General features: G+C 41.7%; 1 protein-coding gene and 1 pseudogene across 1 annotated transcript; one reads left to right on the top strand and one right to left on the bottom strand.

Moving 5' to 3' along the window:
• Positions 1-128: 128 nt before the first annotated feature.
• Positions 129-2,674, bottom strand: LOC137287754 (uncharacterized). Its single transcript, XM_067820145.1, is given in 3 exon segments — positions 129-173; positions 1,060-1,338; positions 2,483-2,674. Coding segments are annotated over 3 exon segments (516 nt in total).
• A 4,348-nt stretch (positions 2,675-7,022) lies between these two features.
• Positions 7,023-23,389, top strand: LOC137286447 (uncharacterized; annotated as a pseudogene).
• The last annotated feature ends 444 nt before the right edge of the window (positions 23,390-23,833 follow it).

Raw genomic sequence — 23,833 nt, 5'->3', positions numbered from 1 at the left:
CTCAGTTCTGACGTTCCTGCCGCCGTTTAGCTGCAATATTGCTGAGTACGGCGTAAAACTAAAATCACTCACTCACTCTGACGTCCCTCGCCGTGATATTTCTGGAATATTGCTAAAAGCAGCTTCCTTTAGGCACTGAGCCATTGTGTGTTAGCCTGACCACAGGCGTGGTGCTGACGAACATGGAAACAGGATATGAGCAAAGAGGGGTTAGCTCCCAAAAGGATAAATAGGCGGATATATCGGCGATATTTAGGAGACAAACATACTGTGTTGGAACATCAGAGGCATGTAACGAAATTATAAGAGCTGTAAATTTAATTTAACGCGTAGCCTTACGTTTTAAATACAAAATTTAGAGCTATTATAATTTTGTTATATACCTCTGATTTTCCAACGCAAGGCGTTTATCTCCATTCTACCATAACTGCGTTATTCACATTTTAAACAAATACATAATGTGTTGGAAAATCAGAGGTATATAACGTGATTATATACCTCTGAATGACGTTGATTAACCAATCACAATCCAGTATTTACTGAGGTCATGGTAGAATAAAGGATATACAGGCGAGGAGTAGTTCCAACTGGGCTTAGACAACTGGGCGATCCGTGTTCCCCGCGTAGGTTCCACTACACCATATCAGAATCACATATGCTCCCCCGAGCTAGGACCGTGCGGAAACAACTACAACGGACAGAGGCCTGTGACAGCTGTGATTGGATGAAATAGTGTAAGATGTTTCTGTGTTATAAAACCACATCCATTCAGTAATTAAAACTGAGAACAATTTTAAGCATTTACTGCACCGATATTTTCAAGTAGGTGACATTTGGTTTGAAATGGAGGGTTGATGTGTTCCGCTTCCTGTGTGTGAAAAAATATCGCCGGACAAGTTGGACGGAGTGTTTTGTTGTAGTTTAAAGGCCAGACTGCAACCCTATGTATATGGAATGGCTGTTGATAGCCTGGATATTTTTTTAAATATAGGGTTACTACAGAAGTGTATGGGAAAACATTTGGGGTCGTGTAACGTGTAGTCAGGAAATGTCACCTACATCTCCGCTCTGCAGTCTGCCACCGGGGACGTTGACGTAAAGCGCATGCATGAAAAACGGACCCGGGTCATACATCATCACAGTGTACAGGGCATTTCCCTCCGCTGGCCACGTCACTTCAGGCAGCTCACGCAGGTCAAAAGGGGTATAGACGGAGTCAAAGAGGGGATTGATGCAGAAATCTTCCCGTGTTGTCAGTGGAACGTCCATTATCCTCCCGCAGCCGTTGTATGTCTCTGGTGTTTAACAAATATATGAAACTGAATGTCATACATTCAGCTACACATATGATATAGTTTAAACAAAATAAGGCTAAATATATAACATCATCTTAGAGCCTAAGGAGAGTCAGAGCAATCTACATGATTTGCAACATCTGTAATGACACAAATATATCAAAATATCTTGTGTGTTTGTTTTAATGTTAAAAAATACGTTTTACGCTGAACCAAAAATATTTAGACATGGTATCATAAATATCATTTTCTGATATGTTAAGATAGAATATGTGGATAGAAATGAAAGAATTGTTGATCCAATAAGATAGATATATTGTATCTACAAGCAAATAGTAACACAGCGTCCGTGTGTTTATGAGTGTGAGTATGTTTTTTGGGGGGTTTTTTTGCGACGCTTTAGCAAATATTACAGCAATATCACCGCAGGCGACACCAGACCCATAGAGGGAATCGAACAAGGGTCTTCGGCGTGACGAGCGAACGCTTTAACCACGAGGTTACCCTACCATCCCATGTTTGAATGAAGTATGTATAGTATGTACTCACGGTAGGACCCATCATCTGAAAAGATGCAGATCACATAGACTGACGTACAAAAGAAAGTACACTGGCACTTTAGGAGTATGTTATGGCAACAATCGTTTGTGACTTACAAGTCGCACGCAAAACACAACAGTCCTTTGCGACTTGCAAGTCACACGCAAAATATTTACGGTGATACTTTAGAAAAATCCTCCCCCAACAAATGTGTACTTATTTCATTTGTCAGTTTATATTTGGAAGTAGTATATTGTTGATCTGAGGATATTTCCCCTGCAAAGTATTGACGTAAACAAATAGGCTTCTGTATTAGCATCGCTCTGCTAAACATGGGTTAGCAACTTTCATGTAAGAGTTCTGCCTTTTTAAGTAAGGTCAAGTAAAAGTTGCTGTATATATATATACAGTTGAAGCTGTCAAAACCGGCATCTGTCTAATCCAGGAAGTTGTCAACACCGGCATACGATCCAAGTCCCTTCCGTGGCTTTTACACTTATCATCAGCTCTGCGATCCGGCACATTCTCTAAACGGATTATTTCCTCAGTCCCAATGCCTGTCGGATTAGACAGCTTCCAATATATATATATTGTTGTCCGAAATATAAATGTATATCTGGAAGAATAATGGGGTACGTGACGTCGACTACGAAGGTTAAGCCGCCAGCGTCGGTGGCGCCTTCCCCCATCAGTCGAGACAGGAGGGAGGTTCTGAATGGCTCAGTATTTCCACACATGGGACTATTGTTGCCAGGTGGACAGTCAGACTCGTACCTCGTCCCAAACCAGTAGGCTGAGTCGTTGGTGTAGAGGGACCTCACACTCTCAACACACGTCATCTGGGCCTTAACATCTGCAGGGCGTTGGATTAAAAGAATGTTGGAAAGTATATATTTTGACCAATTAGTGAATACTTAAGTGCATGCGATATACCTGTTAAAGACGTCTATTATCACGGAAAATATATTTGCACAACACACTCGCTCTCCTTGAATAACATGCCTTGATCCCATTTCATCAATCTTGGGCAAATATTCCATTAATTTCCCGTGTTGGGCTGTGTTTTCACTCTCAAAACGAAGGGATACGAGTAACAGCGTCAATAACCCCAATACAATTGTCCCGGGGCATGAAGGTATTTCCGAAATATAAACGTAGGAATTTAAGAAGAAGGGATATTACAGTACTTACTAGTACACACTAGTGTGTTTCGATTAATTGAAATAATCGAAGATTGGTTGCAGTGCCCAACGAACAAGCAATCGATTACAAGATCGAACACAAACAATTTTGGACCTTTCAGTGTTTGAAACGCTTGACGTATGCTAAAAGTCGACAGTGTACGAAAACGACTTTAATTCATAAACACTTCACTTAGCCTACTGAAAATTCATGACTGAATATTTCTATAAGACGCCAGAGAGTTAATGTTCGTGACATATTCGTTATTTGCGTCATTTAACATCGGTTGTGAAATTCGATCAAAATTAAAAATTAAAAATAAATAAATAAATAAATAAATAAATAAATAAATAAATAAATAAATAAATAAATAAATAAATAAATAAATAAATAAATAAATAAATAAATAAATAAATAAATAAATAAATAAATAAATAAATAAATAAATAAATAAATAAATAAATAAATACATAAATAAATACATAAATAAAAACACAAGAAAAGACATGTTATTATTCTTTATACTTTATACTTTATACGCCTGAACAGGAAATCTGAATCTAACCAATTTTTCTCGATGAACTTCAAATAAAATATAAATAGATATTCTGAGTTGAACTAATGTATGCTTCAGTATTTTGCTTACGAATGAACATACAGTGGGAAGCTGTCAAAAACCGGCATCTGTCCTTTCCGACAAGTTGTCAACACCGGCCTAAAATCTCAGTCCCATTTGTGACATGTACATTTATCATCAGCTCTCTATTCCGGCACGTCGTCTAAACTGGATTATTTCTTCAGTCCCGATGAGTGCCCGTTTAGACAGCTTCCACTGTATTACTCTTCTCTGGACCAATCACGTTACTTAGAATTGTTTCAAATTGTTGGTTAATGGATAAACGAGACACAGTCTCCCGCTCATGAACGGATTGGCTGTGCGGTAATTTATCGTGCATGAGACCGAAAATATGTTAATACTTTAGCAGAGTAAACTTAAAAAGTCCGAGTCATGATGAATGCCTGATGTTGCAAGTGTCGCATGTTGACCTTTAGTCTTTTTTTAAGGAGGATGCACTCTGTGAGTAATTAGGTTGTGCTAAGTACAGCGGTATCAGCGATTACAAAACGGCTTAACAGACCCTTTACCAATACCTTTCAGCACTCGTAACAGCGCTACGTACGCTAAAGACTAGGCTGTGTCAATACTAAGACGAATCGAACCATATCATAACAGGATGTGTATAACGTCAAATTTATGACACACAAGACGCTGACATATCAAGATATCATTTCAACGACATCCATACAAAAAGCCAATAATGCTTGGCATTGAGCACGATGTTAACACGTCTGTGTGTGCGTGTGTGTGTGTATGTGTGTGTGCGTGTGTGCGTGAGGAGAGGGTAGGGGGGTACATTAATGCAGAAAAGGACACAAAGGGCCTTGTTAATTTAACAAACCGTTATTTGCAAAGAAAGCAGGCAATTTCCTCATCATTCATATTTATATTTCATCATCATTTATACAGTGGAACCTGTCTAATCCGGCACTCATTGGGACTGGGGAAATAGTCCGTTTTAGAGAATGTGCTGGATTGCAGAGCTGACGATAAATGTACTAGCCACGGAAGGGACTTGGATTTTATGCCGTTATTGACAACTTGCTGGATTAGACAGATGCCGGTTTCCTCTGTATAACTCAAGTATCTGTATAAAGAAGGGAGAAGTAGATACACCATCGGACAATTATTATCACCGACATTAAGGAATCGATTTTAATCGGAAGTTTGGTATCAAAGAGTAACGAAGCGTCCAGCATGCAGTTCTTTAGATATTTAGCGGTTTACACCGGTTGACCAGGTGTTTGACATGTCTGGAACAAAATGGAGGAACCTCCATGTGCACTGGTCGGATGTTATGTGTCACAGACGAACCCATACAACATTCGTCCCACACAAGCGGGGAAGCTTGTCCTAATTCTTCAATCTAGACATGCGCAGAGCGCGATAGAATAGGACGACTGACTGCCCAATTCTCAATGCAAACGTTGTATCACCTTCTGATAACCACCCTCTGTCGACCAAACCTGTCTGTGTTGACGACGGCGTAAAACAACATCGTTTTTGAAAGGTAACGGCTCTCACCAGGACGCCAATACTATTCAATACTGATCTTGAAACTTCGTTGGCATCCCGGATGGCAAGATGAAAAATCTAAACAAGTGAGTGGCCAGATTACAGGAATTGGCACAACCATGGCGCCGATAGAATTGGCACAACCATGGCACCAATAGAATTGGCAAAACTACCATCAGATGTTTGAATGTAACACACGACAATCTTGTCACAGGGAGTAGTTCTTCTTCAAAATAAATGTCTTTGGTAAGAACAACTTAACAGCAACGTTAATGTTAAGGACGCCCACCAGCTACATGCACAGGTTATGCACCAATATTGTCAATACACGGAGGGTCAACCAATGTTAAAATTACCTAAATTTAATGAATGTTGTTCGAATACCGCAAGGTTTCTACGCCATTAATTTGGAGACAGCGGACAGATTATCAAACGCCTTGCCCAAAATATTAGGGGGTGTCTACTGTCTACTGTCTTTTGCAGTTATACAAAACCGTCGATATATTAAGGGGAGTCATGCTCAGGTATTACACTCCCATAAAATGCCTTGAAAGTTAATTTAGTGAATGAAATAATTTATGTGTTAAACAATGTCTTTAAATTCTTCACTATGAATATAGAACGTCAATGCAAAATTCTTCATTGTGAATATAGAGCGTCATCGCAAAATTCTTCATTATGAATGTAGAGCGTTAGTGCAAAAGAATGTCCGGTCTTCACATTCCCAAGAAGCAAATATATCTAGGGATATAATATGTGGCTGAGTCGGTTAGCCGGCTCACTTTGTGTCCTGGCGATTAGGGGCCTGACTGTGTGAGTGTAGGTTCGAATCCCGGATGGAAATCCACCTTACAAAGTACCACAATCTGCACTTTACTGGGAAAGTGTAATCACAAATATAACATGTTATATTTGGCCACTGTCCAGATGACATTGTGTTATTGTATTTAATAGGAATATAGCTGTGAAAATGATGGAAGATAGAAAATGATCACTAAAAATGATTAATGATACAAGGTACTAGCTGTGTGTCTAACACTATGAGGATAGGGTCGGCAACACTTACACGAGATGGTCATCAACAGGAGAGCCAGCAGGACGGGTACAGCGGTCATGGTCAGCTTTTGGTGTGAGTCAGGTTCATTATAATCCCACCACATCTCTGGCTACCGCTAAACAAAGATCTCAAGCCATCCCATTACGGATTACGTCAAACCGACCTTTCAGCCAACATATCACAGAAACCTCTCCAGATGTGGGAAATTACAGTTGGAATGTGCTCTGTTATTTTGTAACCTTTAAACGGTGAAAATGGGGTAATTTGAACGTTTTGGGATTATTTCGAGTCGGTGGTGGGAGGGAGGGGGTCACCTCAATTTTTTATCACCCTTAATCCTCGCAAAGACACGAGGGCCTGTGATTTGAAGGACAATACACCGCATACGTAGATGATGAAAATATAAAATTTTGAATATTAGTTTAATTTTTCTTTTCCTTGGGGAAGCGGAGTAGCCCAGTAGTAAAAGCGTTAACTCGTCACGCCAGACCCGGATTCGATTCTCCCACATGGATGTAGTGTGTGAAGCCTATTTCTGGTGTCCTCTGCAGTGCTATTGCTGGCTTATTGCTGAGAGCGACATAACAGTAACCTCACTCATTCGTTTAACTCTGTCTTATGAAGATTCAGGTTAGCAGCAGCAGACCCCTTTACAAACACACACATCCCATTATCCTATTGCACAATCACCAAGCCGTATCCTGTAGTCAAAAGGTATGTCGTGATCTCTTTGATTATGACAGATCACATGAAGTCACGGTCTGTTTGACCAGATGTTCATACTTACTGCTACTGAGCCTCACGTCATTAAAACCGACGTGCCTTCAACATGTTGGATGCAGTTTTCCTCTCGTCCAGGTAGGGCGCCATTTACCTTTCTTTACTGCTTTACTGTTAAGAAGGAAGGGTAACGAGTAAAATGTTTTCACGGCACAGAAACACGGACATGGCATTGTGCTGTTCTGAAGATAAGCGCTTACATAATGAATATCACTACTGTATGGAGTACTTGAAGATGGATTCGTCATGGTCAGTCAAGACACCTGCTCCGTTTAGACAAGACCACGATTAGGCTACGACAGGAACGATTCAGATATTTTTTAAAATTGTAACTCATCTTATAAAGCGACCCGTGAAGGTTCCGGTGTAGAATAGGTCTTCAGCCACCCATGCTTGCCATAAAGGTGACTATGCATGTCGTAAGAGGCGGATAATGGGGTCGGGTGGTCAGGCTCGCTGACTTGGTAGACACATGTCATCGGTTCCAAATTGCGTAGATCGATGCTCATGTTGTTGATCACTGGATTATCTGGTCCAGATTCGATTATTTACAGACAGCCGCCATATAGCTTAAATATTGCTGAGGGCGGCGTAAAACTAAACTCACTCACACTATAAAGCGTGACAGATCCAAACCGTGGTGATCCCAAGTGATCTCCATGATGGTGAGGCATATTGATAATCGTTTCAAGATATTATAAACATGTTCAATAATTCGCCACGATCGTGCCGATGTTTTAGCTGTCGTTTGATAACGTAGTAGACTGTGAGCACCAGAACAAATCGTATAAGAGCGTCGAAAAGCGTGAAAAGGCGCACTGGAGCGTAACGGGATGATCGTAATATACTCGCCCAAAAAAGAAAGTGTGCATTGAAGAAATTGATCAAACTCACCCCCCACCCCCATCCCCACCCCACCCCCCACCCCCACCCCCACCCCGAAAAAAATTCGTATGTGTAAAAAATGTTGACCTGTTCATGGATAAGTTATGTGGAACACAAAAACGGTTTTCCCCGTTAAAATTACGGCAACGTTAAATGACTTACTGCCCATTTGTGAAAAGGCATGTTTTGCACGTGGAGAGAGTGAAAATTCATGAAACAGTGTGAAACCTTGGGTATTTAAACACAAAAGTAAGATCTTCCTATCGTTCACATTTAAACTTGCGCTGCTGTTAAAACGACTCCAATTTAGCATGCTAAGATTGACAATAAATCAACGTCTCCTTGCCCTGGGTATGATTAGAGCTGGCAGAACACACAGAGAGGTTGCCCAGCATTTCAACTGCCACCGTAACACTGTAGACAGGCAAGTCCATTGACATGCACAACATGCTGACGTTAGACACCGACCCCACTCCGGGAGACCCCGAGTTACCACCCCCGCACAAGACCGGTATATCCGTGTCACCCATCTGCGGAACTGGCAACAAACGGCAAAGACGACAACCAGGAACATCCCTAACCTGAGACGGATACATCCCCAAACAGTAATCAACCGGCTGAGAGAATACGGCTTACGTCATCGGAGACCTGCAATACACCCGATTTTGACTTTACGTCATCATTGTGCTCGTCTGCAGTGGTGTAGACAACATCTCAGGCATCCCCTACACTGGTGTTTTATTCACAGATGAATGTCGTTTCCATCTTTCACCATCAGATGGCCAGAGAGTGTACAGACGTGGAAACGAACGCTACGCAGATCCATGTGTCGTGGAGCGAAAGCGTTATGGGGGAGGATCTCTCATGGTGTGGGGTGGCATCACTGCCCGTAACAGAACTGAGCTGGTCATTATTGATGGCAACCTCAATGCAGCCAGATGTCGTGATGAAGTGCTTGCACCTGATGTTGTCCCGTTTCTGCAACGTCACGGCCCCGGCGTCATTCTACAGTAGGGCCCCACGCAGCTCGTGTTGTTCAACAGTATCTGCAGCAACAACAAGTGCTTGTTCTTCCCTGGCCCGCAAATTCGCCCGATATCTCACCCATTGAGCACGTATGGGACGAAATGAAACGTCAGCTACTCCGGCCTCCTCGTGCACCGTCAACACTTATGGAACTCCAAAGACAGCTTATCAGAATATGGAACAACATCCCACAACACTTCCATGCTAACATGTTCGCTTTCATGAGGCGTTGATGCACAGAAGTAGTCGATGCAGATGGAGGTCATACCAGATATTGAGTGTGTGATTTTTGTGTTTGACCCCTAATGTCTTTGACGTTCCATGGCACCAAGGCGTAATGACATTTGAGTTGATCACAAATTGATTGATCTGTGATTTAATGAAATTTCCATGAAAAAAAATGATACATTACTTTTTAAGTGTTATTTTTTAGCATGTACACTTTCTTTTTTGGAAGAGTATATATCGTAATAACAATAATCAAATGTTTATTTCTATTGTCCCACGATTTTGCCAAGATGTACTACGATCTATAAAGATCGCTGTACGTAATCTATCTCGATATAATACTCAACGCATTTCTATGAGCTTTTTAACACGCCTATTACGATAACTTTCCATAATCTATCGCGATCTGTTAGGATCTGTTACCCTCCCTGGTGCTGAGACATGTTCTAGTGCGCTTTTTTGTGTTTTCTCTTAAATTGTGCCACCCTGCCAGACGAAATACATAGCGATCCAACCGCAAGCCGTGTCACACTATTTTATCACTATTTTCATTGTAGAATATAAGAGATGTGACCAAACAAGGGCAAGGGGTCCACAATATCCTGTTTAATCGCACTTCTTTGTCTACAGTACATCTTCAGAGTTGAAGTTAGTAAATCTAAAGAGTTCATAATAGAGGTCTTCAAAACCATCATTTAGATCCACAACAACAAAGTACTCAAGTGCACCCAAACTGACAAGGAGCGGAAGGAGGTTTCTAAAGGTTCTGAAAATTGCGTACCAGGGAAGGTACTAAATTCGTGCAAGTGTCAGAGTGGCTTTACTGGTTCGTCCTGGCGGACATGTATAAAGACAGTCTTCTGTAACAACACACACCAACGGCAGCTATTGTATACAAACGACATTCGTTGAATACCTAAGATTTGTCCCCGCTGTGATGGTGTATCTTCACGGTAGAGAACACACGTCTGTGCAAGTTATGTGAACCTGATGGTTTATGTTCACATTCTATAAAACAACCAGACACACTTGAAATCGGGCCATTAAGCACATGGCGAACAGTTTTACTTCTTTCTTAAACTGCGGAATCGAAGAACGGATACGGAATAGAGTGTTCCATTTTGAATATTACATCTTGAAGACCAGCAAATACAGCAAGATCAGGCCATGGAAGAAAGCGTAACCACAACTAGAAAACGGAAATCAAGGCAAGTGTGAGGGAGGAATGTTCGGACTTTATGATCAGTTATTGACAGGATTCCACAAGGAAGATCCGAGAATTTCGACCGACTTGTTCCAATACATGGTGAAGAATTTAACCCAAGTCAGTATCACAAGCTTTCGGTCCGGCTTGGCCCAAGCTCACTAAAGCAGCATAAACCTGACATATGTATCCAGACATATTTGAAATCCATCGAAGCCCTTTTCGCTCTACATTCTCAACATAGCCTCATTCAAAAGTGTTAAGTCTCTGTTCGGCCCGACTTGACCCGAGCACTCAAACACAGCTTAAACCCCACGCATGGATAATGATTAGTGTTTATATACATAGAATAGTCTTATATCTACTTAACTAATCCTTTCTAGAGTCTAAAAGCGAAGTATTTGATGGAAAAACTGTTGCTCAAAGTGCAACACTCTCTTCCATATATTCTCAACAAAGACACTCAGGACTTTCTCTGGCCGTCAAATTTAAGGCTCATAGATGTATCTTAAATTCGTTTTATTCCATAGGTTAGAATCATATCTACCTAGATATCACTTTATAGAGTTTCAGACGGTTGTATTGGAAACAAACACGTTGTTTAACGAGAACCCGGCTCGGCCCGTTCTCTCAAGAACACCTTAAACATCACACGTATACTGATTAATGTTTACATCCATGGAATAGTAATATATCTGCCTTACTAGTTCTTTATAGAGTCTCAAAACGGAGTATTTGAAGCAAGCACCTTGCTCAAAGTGACGCCCAGTGTATGGTCAGCACCGAGGACGGGGAACTTGATGGACCTGTTAATTACACCTGCATCCAGCTTGCTTAATTACCCTTGTCTAATTGCAATCAGCTAGGTGTTGCGATTCAATCAACATACTGTTGCCCTTAATTACCTGTCAGGGGCCTTCAGAGTTGTTGATTACTCCACCGTTTCTTTATAACGTTTTTCACAATAAATGACTAAATTACAAATACTAAAATGAGACATTTGTTTCATTATATATTTATGAGCATGTACACATATATTAAAATGAGAAAAATAGTAGAAGATATTACACCCAATTATATGACATGAAATGCTTGAAAGGCTTGGGTTTTATTTCAGTGGTTAAGAATATAGAACTTTCCCGCACATGTTTATAGCATAGACATCAATGAATACTATCACAGATACAGACAGACGAGTGAGGCTATTCATGGCATGATTTAAACATATCAGAAACTTAATACAGATCAGAAGATAGGTAACACGAGACATCTTACGGAATTTGAGTATGACATATCATGGTTACATAATTTGAACATACGAAACTATGAAAACACATCCAATACGTCTCTAGGTTGTCCAGCTCCGGACCAATAGAAATTTGGTTTCACTGCATGAGCTTTGCAACACAAAGGACTACTCGGAGATGCTGTTTCCGGATGTTGTAAACATCCAACCTTTCAGATACACTTGCTTTCCTGAACACACATACAGACAATAAAAACATTAAAGAGGGCCGTGGGAGAAGTATATTTTCATAAACCCTCAGTGTCTCACGTAACCTTCTCCAAATGTATCACTATAACACTGTTTTCAAGTCATATGATCTCAAAATTTCTACATTGCATCTTGGCGACTCGTTGTTGAAGTATGTTGAACGTTATACGGAGAAAGAAGGGATCGTGACAAGGTCTCTGTCCGGAGCCAAGGTGGCTGATATTCCCGATCTCTTGCGGGACATTGAGAACTTTAACGTAGGAAACAGTTGAAGTATGTAGGATTTTGCACAGAAGGAGGATTATTTCACTTGCGTGGTCGTAATATATCATTGGATATTGCAAGCTACAAAGCGCATATCATATTTTGATCGCCCATATCGATTCATTTCTGAAGTAACTTTTTAATTCTAAATTGTTTCCAGTTCATCATCGTCCACGCAGGGATTAATGACCTGGCGTACATACCTAGGACGCCTGGACAGGTCTTGGTCAACTTTTCGAAACTGGTTGACATCATAGGAAACGGAACCCAGGGTATTTCATCTAGTTTTATGTATCTATTTAAAACATGACATTTGAATGCCTGTTACGTTTTTATGAATAAGAACGGTTTGATCTGACATTTACTTATACAAGCGGTTGCAAAGTAAGGTCTAAAGGCCAAGGCATTGTCCGACTACAGACTAGTTATTCAGATAAATTCGATATTTCAGATTTCAGCGGGCGGGGAAAAGATCGGATGGGTGCACATAATGTTTTGTATACTAAATTTCACAGTGCTGTGCTACTCCTTTCCGTTGTCATTAGTTAGGTTGAAGTTGCTTTTGAGGAGTCGGTCCAAGCCGGACCGAAAGATTGTGATACTGTGTCTTTATTGAGAAAATAGGGTTGACTTTAAGCGACGTGCTTGCTTCAAATACTACGTTTTGAGACTCAACAAAGAGGTATTTAGGCAGATAGAATAGTCATCTGTCATTGTAAACACAAAACAGTACACGTGTGTTAGGTTTAAGCTGTGTTTGAGAAGTCGGGCCAAGCCGGGATGAACTATTGTGGTTGAGATGATGTTTAGAGTGTGGGGAAGAGTTCATATCTTGCATGCTTTAAATACTATGAATAGTGAATTTATGGGATGGTATTAATTGGATGTAGACGTAGAAAACGTTTTCGTGCGGATAGAAACCTGTGTCCGAATGAAGACAAATATTTATGCATTTTAAATCATGTTTCGATTATCGATTCCACTTTTAGACGTAACCTCGGTCAGCCAGCTCGCAGGAAACTCGTCTTCACGAGGTTTAGCCGATTTATTCGTAGTAAACTGTATATGGCACGCGTTTGTGGCTTAAAATTCATTATTATTGTCAAGATGTATGTTGCATTCATCATTTGTAGACATGGTGCTCTTTAATGGGTTCATTATCCAATAATATATTTGGCCCGCCGTGGCCCGGCCCGGCCCGATATTTAGGCCATCCCGTTGATGGTTCATCACAGCAGAGACCATATAATATATTATATGGTCTCTGATCACAGGAACTAAAGCACATGTTGCAGTAATGACTACGTGTGAAGGATCTCTGCTTATGAAGTTGATCTCTCTATTAAGGAACTCACTTTACCATGGATCTACCTCCTTTGTCACAGGTCTCTCTCAACCAAGGACCTTTCTTCACCACGGATCTATCCACCAACATCACAGATCTCTCTCTATCGGGAAGCTCTCTCTACCACGGATCTATCCACCTGTATCTCACATCTCTCTATATCGAGGACCTCCCTTTACAATGGATCTAACCCCTATGTCCACCAGTATCACGGATCTCTCCCTACCATGAGCACAGATCTATCCACCAATATCACGGATCTCTCTCTCTACCATGAGCACAGATCTATCCACCAGCATCTCTCTCTACCGAGGACTCCTCTCTACAATGTATTCTTACCCTATGTCACGGATCTCACACTATCGAGGACTTATCTCTGCCACAAATCAACTCCTCAGCACCACAGATCTCTTGTCATAGACATTAAATTTATCTGTCATGAATCTTTGATTCTCGATCCACATGTTCTGTTAGATCATTGCAGGTGAACCCTTCAAGGAAGAAGATCTTCGATCTAGTGCAGTGGTCGGAGCGTACGCTCGTCACGTCGAAGACCCGTGTTCGATTCCCGATATGGGTACAATGTGTCAAGTCCATTTCTGGAGTTCCCCGCCGTGATGTCACTCCAATATTGCTAAACGCGGCATAAACGTAAACCCACTCACTCACTGTTATGTACATTATATCATGCGACCTGTTTCAGATGGACTCTATTTCTCGTGACACTGCTGCACACGGCCTCTGGGTACTTTGACTACCAAGCTAAAATACCCAACGGCAACAATGTCCCCAGTCCCTGCAAAGCTGGGGAGACGTGGCCAGGCGTGGGGCACAAACTGGTGTCCGGGGGCGGTGCCAGGAACGCTTTCGGACAGGACTTTGCAGACAGCGGCAGGGTGAGATCTCCGTGCAACAACAGGCATTTGTTATGAAAATGTTGTAGGCTAATAATATGTTTGGTGTGTCGACAGTGAATCAGGTATGGTCAGTTCATTTCCCCACCGTCAACATTTTATCTGGAAGTTTCAACTCTCCGTGCCTGAACCCATCCAGAGTTATCTAATGTTAAATATCTCCAGTCTTTTACTACAACTGGTGTAGTCCACAGCACAAAACGCTGATTAAACATACAAAGTACTATTACATATGGTACCCAATGCACAGATTGAAAATACAAAATAGTATCACATAATAACCATATACAAACCAGATTCAACAATATGTTGTCTGATTGTTTCCAAGAATTTATGACACATTTGTAAAATGGGTGATTGCATGACTCCTATAAACAAACAATTATAAACAACTTGGAAATGGGTTCTTTTTCACCGAGGAATGGACCAGAGCGTTGTGCGAAAAGGATTCCGATGGTGACGGATGGACAAATGGCCAAGAGCTGGGTGACCCCAACTGTACCTGGTCCCAGGGGACGACTAACTCCACGGGTTCACCGCTATCCCATCCAGGTGAGTGTTAGAACAGTCCAACAACTTAAATAGTTAATAGACATGTTCCGCGCGACATGGCCTTCCATTGCCAGATATATGATAGCTGGGATTTAATCAAACAGACAATACAAAACCCCATGCATGGCCTGCCGTCATTCACCTGTCGTCCTATTTACAAAAAAAACATATACCAAAATGTTAAAGCTTGTGTGTAGGTTGCTCACCGATCTTTGACTGTTTATCAGGAATTCGTCAGGAATGGCAGTTTTCTTCCTTTCTATTCGCCTTCTTTATCAACGACATTGCTGATTCTCTATCCGTTGATGGTCAGAGGGGTATCAATATACCTAGTAGAGTTGTTCATCCAATTGTTTGGTGATGATATTGCGCTTTTCGATTTTACAATTAAAGGTTAGCAAAAGAGGCTAGATAAGCTAGTTTCGTATTGTAACAAGTAGAAATTGAAAATTAATATTGATAAAAGCAAATTTATTGTATTCAGCAAGGCTGGTCGACTAAGACATTAATTCTTCTTGAATGGACAGTTGCTTGAAAATTGTTGCGTCATACAAATACTTATAGTTTGGCATGAAATGCATGTGGGCGGTTTTTTGTAAATATCTCTTCATCCAATGATCGTATCGATCTCAGTGGATGTTTTGTCAGACATGTAAGTGTCAACAAAATAAACAGCAGAGCGCAGACTGCCCGCAGTGGGAGGGAGCCAATGACCTGTAACAGCGGCAGTGTACTGCTATTGCATCTGTTTCATTCTCGTATGAGTCTCTCTCTCTCTCTCTCTCTCTCTCTCTCTCTCTCTCTCTCTCTCTCTCTCTCTCTCTCTCTCTCTCTCTCTCTCTCTCTCTCTCTCTCTCTCTCTCTCTCTCTCTCTCTCTCTCTCTCTCTCTCTCTCTCCACTATCCTTATTCTCATTGCCGCATTCTGTCCACTGTTCCTAGGTGTTTGTGACCCCTGGACCGACCCTAAGTGTCTGGCCAGAGACGGGAGCTGGGTACTGCCAACCTGTCAGAATTCGGAATTCACTTGTAACGGCATCAATGACGTCAGTACGTATCCATCACATTGCGTGGGAGACTGAGTTTAGTTTTACGCCGCACTTAGCAACATTCGAGTCTGGAACAAACAATCCAGTGGTCAATAGCAGCAGTACCGATCCACGCAACTCCGATATGATGACATGTATCAACTAAGTCAGCAAGTGGCACCAATTTATTTTATAAATTCGCACCCGTGAAGGTCTAGAATATTGGCCTTCAGTAACGCATGCTTGTCGTGACTAACAGGATCAGGTGGTCAGACTAGCCGACTTGGATGACACGGCATCGGTTCCCAGTTGCGCAGATCGATCATCATGCTGTTGATCACTGGATTGTCTGGTCCCGACTCGATTATTACAATTCGCAGGAATATTGCTGAGTGCGGGATAAAACTGAACTCACTCACACATATAGTCGCCTGTCATAGTGATCTTCCAACTGGTAAAAATGGATGAGAAACATACTCATAAGAGCGATTGTCAAAGGACAGAAGGTCAAATGAAAAGTTGTGCCACATGTTCTTTTTAGGAACATCCCTCTGTCGCACATACATACATGCGTTCTCTGAAAAGGAGCTGCTTCCTTTGTATCCACGCACCCCGTGAGTATTCCGTGTAGGAATAATTGTCGTCAGCCACCAATGCTTGTCGCAAGAGACTAGATATGACACGTGGTTAGACTCACCCTTCGTAGAGTGCAGTTCGTGATAAAGTCATTCACCAGATTGTCCGGTCTAGAATTTTCTTATCACAGAGAATGAAACACATTTCCGGTGTCCCCAGGCGTGATCTGTATGGGCTATTGTTCAAAGCGACGTAAGACCACACTCATTAATTCACTCACGCATCACAGAGCGGTATCATAAAGCTGGAATATAGCGGTATTTAACTCACATAAACGATATTGGTATTCGAAAGCCGCATTAACATGCTCACATACCCTCGCCGTGCATCCGGTAAATGATTCCGGAATTACGTTGTTTCGGTACACGCTGTTTAACTTTATCTGTTCTTTCCTGACTAGACGTGAAAAAAAAGGATCTGAAGTTACCCAGAACTGTTGTGCCTGCAGCAGAAACTACCTATATGTGTCAGATCTTCTCCATTCCCAACGACACAGACTACCACATCATTGCCACCCAGCCCCTCATCGACAACGTCAACATCATGCACCACGCCATCGTCTTCGGCTGCACTGAAGGTAACTGTAAAGCCCACAATGGTAATCCGTCTGTTTAAAACTGTACACATCCGCTCGAACATTAGCCACCCATCCCTACTGTGGACATCCGCCCTAACATTAGACACCAAACCCGACTGTGGACATCCACTCTAACATTAGACACCAACCCCGACTGTGGACATCCACTCTAACATTCGACCCCAACCCCGACTGTGGACATCCGCTCTAACATTAGACACCAACCCCGATTGTAGACATCCACTCTAACATTAGACACCAAACCCGACTGTGGACATCCACTCTAACATTAGACACCAACCCCGACTGTGGACATCCGCTCTAACATTAGACACCAACCCCGATTGTAGACATCCACTCTGACATTAGACAACCATCCTGACAATGGGTATCCGCTCTAACATTAGACACCCATTCCGACTGTGGACATCGGCCCTAACATTAGACACCCATCCTGACTGTGGACATCCACTCTGACATTAGACAACCATCCTGACAATGGGTATCCGCTCTAACATTAGACACCCATTCCGACTGTGGACATCCGTCCTGTCTGTGGACATCCACCCCGACCCTTGACGCCCGCCACAACTGTATACATAACTCCCATCTGTAGACATTCTGGATGCAAACAGATCCAATGTAGACTTGCTATTAGAATCATGTGATTCACTTTCTCCAAGGGTGAGTGAGTGTGTTTAGCTTTACGCAGCACTCAGCAATATTCCAGTTATATGGCAGCGATCTGTAAACAATCCAGTCATCAACGGTATCGTTCAGCGCAAGTGGGCTCCGATGACATGTGCCAACCAAGTCAGCGAGTCTGTCCACAATATCCCGTTAGTCGCCTCTCACGAGGATGACTGAAGTCCCAACATTCTAACCCGGACCTCCATGGGTTGCAAGAAGTATAAAGTAAGATGTACAGATTGTAACATGTTGGATATGATGAACCACCGGACGCTGTGGGATCTTTCAGATGAAGCTGCAACCCCCCACCCTTATCCGTGTGGTATGCTGCCGGGTTTGAGTTGTAATGCCATCGTTAGCCTCTGGTCACTGGGCAACAATGGTGATTGTAAACACGAGAATGTGGGAATCAGGTTTGGGATGAACGGCTTTAAGAAGCTGGCTCTTCAGGTAAGTTGCACACTTGAGATGGAGAGAGAGAGAGTTCGAGAGAGGCACTCATGCGTGAGTCAATAGCATTTATATTTTCACCCAAGCTATCCATACTTCTTTTAAAATAACGATAAGCGAGTGCAACATGAATGGGTTGTTTTGGGACTGGACCGGGATATGCTTAAACGCGTCTGCCTGTTTGGGAAATACATTAAAAACTTTGATGATGTTGCTGTTGTCGCGACCAGAAATGTTTGTGTCATGCGGCCCCAGCTTTTCAAAGGTATACCAACATATGTCAACAGCTTGTCAAAATATTTCTGACCCATTCGCTCTTCTCAAAGGTGCACTGGAACAATCCCAAGAAGAGAAGTGACTATTTCGACCAATCAGGAATGAGGATCTACTACACCCCGAACCTGCGAACTTACGATGCAGGTATCCTGACCACTGGTCAAGACGCACTGCTGATCCCACCTGGAGAAACAAGTGTGAAGGCTCATTCTATCGTTCCGAGTGCCTGTACTAGCCGCTTCTTTACAGGGACAATATATGTGACAGCGGCAATGAACCATATGCATTACCTAGGTATGTACTTTCAGTCTAAGTAAACGTGGGCTCAGTGTTATTTATTACACTGCTATACAAAGTACAACCACCGGCAAACTGTTGCGCAAATGGGGTTGCGCAGCACAGAGAATATGACCAGTCTTCTTATACTTGTTTGTGAGCGAAGCTTCGGTTCGAAAAATATTTTACATGTCGAAATAACATATCGCCACCATCGAAGGTACGCTTGCATTTCCTCACTTGGTTGTGCTCACATATTTCCAACCTCATATTTGATAATTACTCACGTGAAATATATTTTATTCAACATTTTAAGCCCAACTTGGTATTCAAATCGTTTTTCGCCGCGATTTCCCTTCGCCACCTTCCGGTTGAACGGAGTGACGGAACAAGAATAAGCAAAAATAAAAAAGAAACACCTTATTGCCTAATTTTTCATGAACCTGTTGGGATTTATTTGTCTTTTCTATCGTCGTTGTTGTTAGAAGTTTCGTAACTCATTGTAACAAAACTTCATGTTTACTCTTGGTTTCATCAATCAAGCTCTCAGCCATCACAGTGATTCCAGTCAAGAACAGGCTAACTGTAGCGCAAATGGGTTGCGCAGCATACAGAAAATGACGTGTCTTCTTACATGCGAGCAAAGTTTGGCAACGTACTTTTCTCGCTTCGATTCAAAAAATATTTAATCAATATTTGGGAAATACATTAGAAACGTTGATGATGTTACCGTTGTCGGGACCAGAAATGTTTATGTCATGCGGCCGCAGCTTTTCAAACATATACCATAGTCCAGCTTGTAAAACAAGAGAAAACAATCGCCAAAGTAAAGGTAGCCTCAGTATTATTAGCTACAATCCTACACTGAGTCTAACAAATCCTAGTATGAGGTTGCGTCAGGTAATCTTTGGGATTGACCAATCAGAACACACCTTACGGTACCTAACCGTTGACATTCGCACATAACTTTGGAACTTTTACCTCGAAAAGGTTTGTACCCGAACGATTCTGAATGCTAGTTAGTCAAGTAAAGCAGCTCTGAATTTGTTCTTAGACTCCCAAGGCTGACTGAGCACCTGCTGAGATACAATTTCTAAGAAGTAACATTATATTCCTGATTGTTTTTTCGGAATTGCCTGACGTGTGATATTGTGAGGGTGGCGGCTGACGGAACTTCGAGTATTTGTATGTTGTAGGACATATATTCATATGGATCACTTCCTCATAACATTTGTTTATTATGAAACTGTACAGTTATTGTAAAATACACTAAATAGGACATCTATGTATTTGGTAGTGTACTGGGTAGTCGCCTTTGTAACTAATTAGTTAATTATTTAAATCTATAATTTATAGTAAAATTATTTCCATTTGACAACAATGTGACTGACATGATTCAGGAAAGCCGTTGTAAACATGCCGAACTCGCGTGCGCTTTAGTTTTTGTTGTGTAGGTTCATTAACTCTAAATTAATTGTAATTATCCACCATTGACAGTATATGTGTTAGAGAAAACACTTCTCGGTTTTGGTAGACAATGTGAAACCATCGGTGTCAGTAAACTCTCCACCTTGTTTTCTCCTACACATATATCCCACTAACGGTTGAGAATTGATTAAAATAACTGCAATATCTGTTACTTTACGAAGGTGTTTCCCAGACTCTTGAGCTGTACAGGAATGGTGTGAAAATCAGAGATCTTTCAGCTGACCCCAAATATAACTATGACAACCCTATAATCCACAGGTGAGTCATCACATCAAGGTAATTTATCCAATCTAAATATTATAATATTTATTCTCCTAGATATATTCAAATCAATGTATAAAATGTGCCTACTCGCAAGCCCTCTGTCGCAAGGGCGCTCGCGAGGGACGGTGGAGTAGTCTAGTGGTTAAAGTTTTCCCTCGTCACACCGAAGACCCGGGTTCTATTCCCCACATGTGCATAACGTGTGAAGCCCATTTCTAGTGTTCAACGATTTGCTATTGTAGAAACATTGCTAAAGGCGGCTTAAAACCCTTCTCACTCACTAACCACGGATATCCACGACAGAAGCCTCTTTGTTCTGCATCTGCAGAAAATGTTGTCGCACCCATTTCTTTTCCACTAATGTTCCATATGTTGGTGAAGAGAGTGCACACAATTGTGAATTCAACAGAGAGTTAAAAATCACTTCATTCAGTCATGAAGTAGGGTGAATAAGTATGGTTTTACGCCGCTTGTTAGCAATATTCCAACATTACTGCGGAGAACACCAGAAATGAGCTTCACACATACTGGTCATGTGGGCAATCAAATCAATCTAGCTATCTAGCTATCTAGCTATCTGTCTGTCTGTCTGCCTGTCGGTTTATCTATCTATCTATCTATCTATCTATCTGTCTGTCTGTCTGTCTGTCTGTTTATCTATCTATCTATCTATCTATCTATCTATCTATCTATCTATCTATCTGGCATGAAACCAAAACAGAACAAAAATGTTAAAGTTTAAAATAAACAAACATCCTGTAATGAAAAACTGATAGATTGAAATGGAACCAAAACGAACTTATCGACTAAGAACGGCCTATTGTAGGAAGATTCACACCTATGTTCATATTTCTCAGTATCACGCTTCCTACTACCAGTTAGGCCAATATGGTGGTGCTTGCTCTGAAAAAAGCCCTACAACTACACCTACAACTATAGCTACAACCTCAACTACACATACACCTACACCTTCACCTACACCTACACCATCACCTACACCTACACCTACAAATACACCTGCACTTACACCTTCACCTACACCTACACCTTCACCTACACCTACACCTACACCTACACCTTCACCTACACCTACACCATCACCTACACCTACACCTACAAATACACCTGCACTTACACCTTCACCTACACCTACACCTTCACCTACACCTACACCTACACCTACACCTACAAATACACCTGCACTTACACCTACACCTACACTTACACCTTCACCTACATCTCCACCTACACTTTCACCTACACCTACACCTACACCTACACCTACACCTACACCTACACCTACACCTACACCTTCACCTACACCTACACCTACACTACACCTACACCTACACCTTCAGCTACACCTACACCTAAACCTACACCTACACCTACACCTTCACCTACACCTACACCTACACCTACACCTACACCTACACCTACACTACACCTACATCTTCACCTACACCTACACCTACACCTAAACATACAACAACTACACTACACCTACACTACACGACACCTTCACCTACAACTACAGCTACAACCACAGTAGACCTGCACCTCTGCATCAGCGTGGCTTACTCTGAAGTGGCCATAGAAAAGAACTCTCACTGACGTCAAACAAAATGGTTTACAAATATCAATCGTAATAATCAGTTCGGTGGGAAGTAAAACAGAGTAAATGAAACTTTGAATTGTTCATTTGTAATGTATATCTGCAGATTCAAGGATCCATTGAGATCCAACCTGGGGACGAACTGCGGACACGGTGTGAGTTCGAGTCTTCCAAGAAGTTAACGACAACAATATATGGTGTAGATAAAGGTGTAGGTGTAGATGTAGGTGAAGGTGTAGGTGTAGGTGTAGGTGAAGGTGTAGGTGTAGGTGTAGGACGTCCAACGAGATGTGCTACAGCTTCATCGTCTACTACCCTCGACAAAACGCCAAGAGATTATTCTTCAACAGCTTCCTGAGTATTCATTACTGTATGCTTGACATGCTGGACACATATGAAGGTTGTCCTTGGAGGGCAGCATTGTCGTTAACTGGCCCCAAACTTCTGAGCCTGTATTTCCTCATCGACCAAAACTGTAACCTTTTCGAGAAGTGTTCGCCCTCATGTTACAACGCCATTCAGACGGCAAAGCAGCACAAGTGTTTGCAAGGTGACATGTGGAGGTTTCTGATGAGATCTCTTTCCATGGATAAGAGGACTGTCACGTTTCTGATGAAGTGGCGCTCGTGTCAAGCCGAACAACAGCACCTGTGACTGGGCCGGCTTAGATCCCTTATTTGTAGATAATCCACTCGGCGCTCAGATCAGCAACATCACTAGCAACTGTATTACTATAGGCATCTGTCTCAAGGAATTCGTGCAGCCTGTCATGGCTGCGAAGGAGCACAAGTGTTTCCAGGGCACGGAGTGGGAATATGGACGGCGCTATCTCTATGAAAGGTCCAACGTCACTAGTTTTGCAAAGTGTCTCTTGGGCTTTGAATCCTGTAACTGCGAAATATCTGCTACACCCACCACAACACCGGCAACTACACCTGACACTACAACGACGACAATTGCTGCTACACCTCCTACCACGGGTGCATATTCATTTCAGTGTAGTCATCGCCACCTCGTTCTGGCAACGTTCATGTTTGTCTTCAGTACTAGTTGTCTTGCTTCGTAAGAAGATAAACCAGTTGGATAAATTTGATAACACGACCTACCAAGAATGCAGATATATCATCTAACAAGAACTCTATATCGGTTTGAAAGGCTATTTCCTTGAAGGTAAATTCAAGTTGATTTTAACAAGTGTATATGCTTACACTTCCTGTATGTTAAGAACAACTCTACATATTTCTACCTTGATATAATATCATATTTGTAGACTAACAACGAGTCTCTGAAATGAACATATTTTACAGATATAACAGTTCATAATCTATCTATCAATATAGCCCCGAGCGTTTCAGGTCTTAACAAGTAACAAGTTATATTTGGCTACCTCAAAATATCGAATCACATTTCCCCAAACTCTCTTATCTATGACTGTACTTATGTATAGAGTAATCTCTCACCCACAATAAAATGCACCAATTCATTAGAATGGTATAAATTTAAGTTATCAGAAAAAATGATAAAATTCCTGAATATTTCCTAGTTGGTGAAAGGAAGATAATTATTCTACACACTAAGTTATGACATTCATGTAGTTGTTTAGATGCTGATCTTTTCCGTGTCAATTTTCTGA

This window comes from Haliotis asinina, chromosome 6 (genome assembly GCF_037392515.1).
Source record: "Haliotis asinina isolate JCU_RB_2024 chromosome 6, JCU_Hal_asi_v2, whole genome shotgun sequence".
Taxonomy (NCBI): Eukaryota; Metazoa; Mollusca; class Gastropoda; order Lepetellida; family Haliotidae; genus Haliotis; species Haliotis asinina.
The sequence above is the reverse complement of the archived record's forward strand: the minus strand, read 5'-3'. Positions and strand labels throughout refer to the sequence as shown.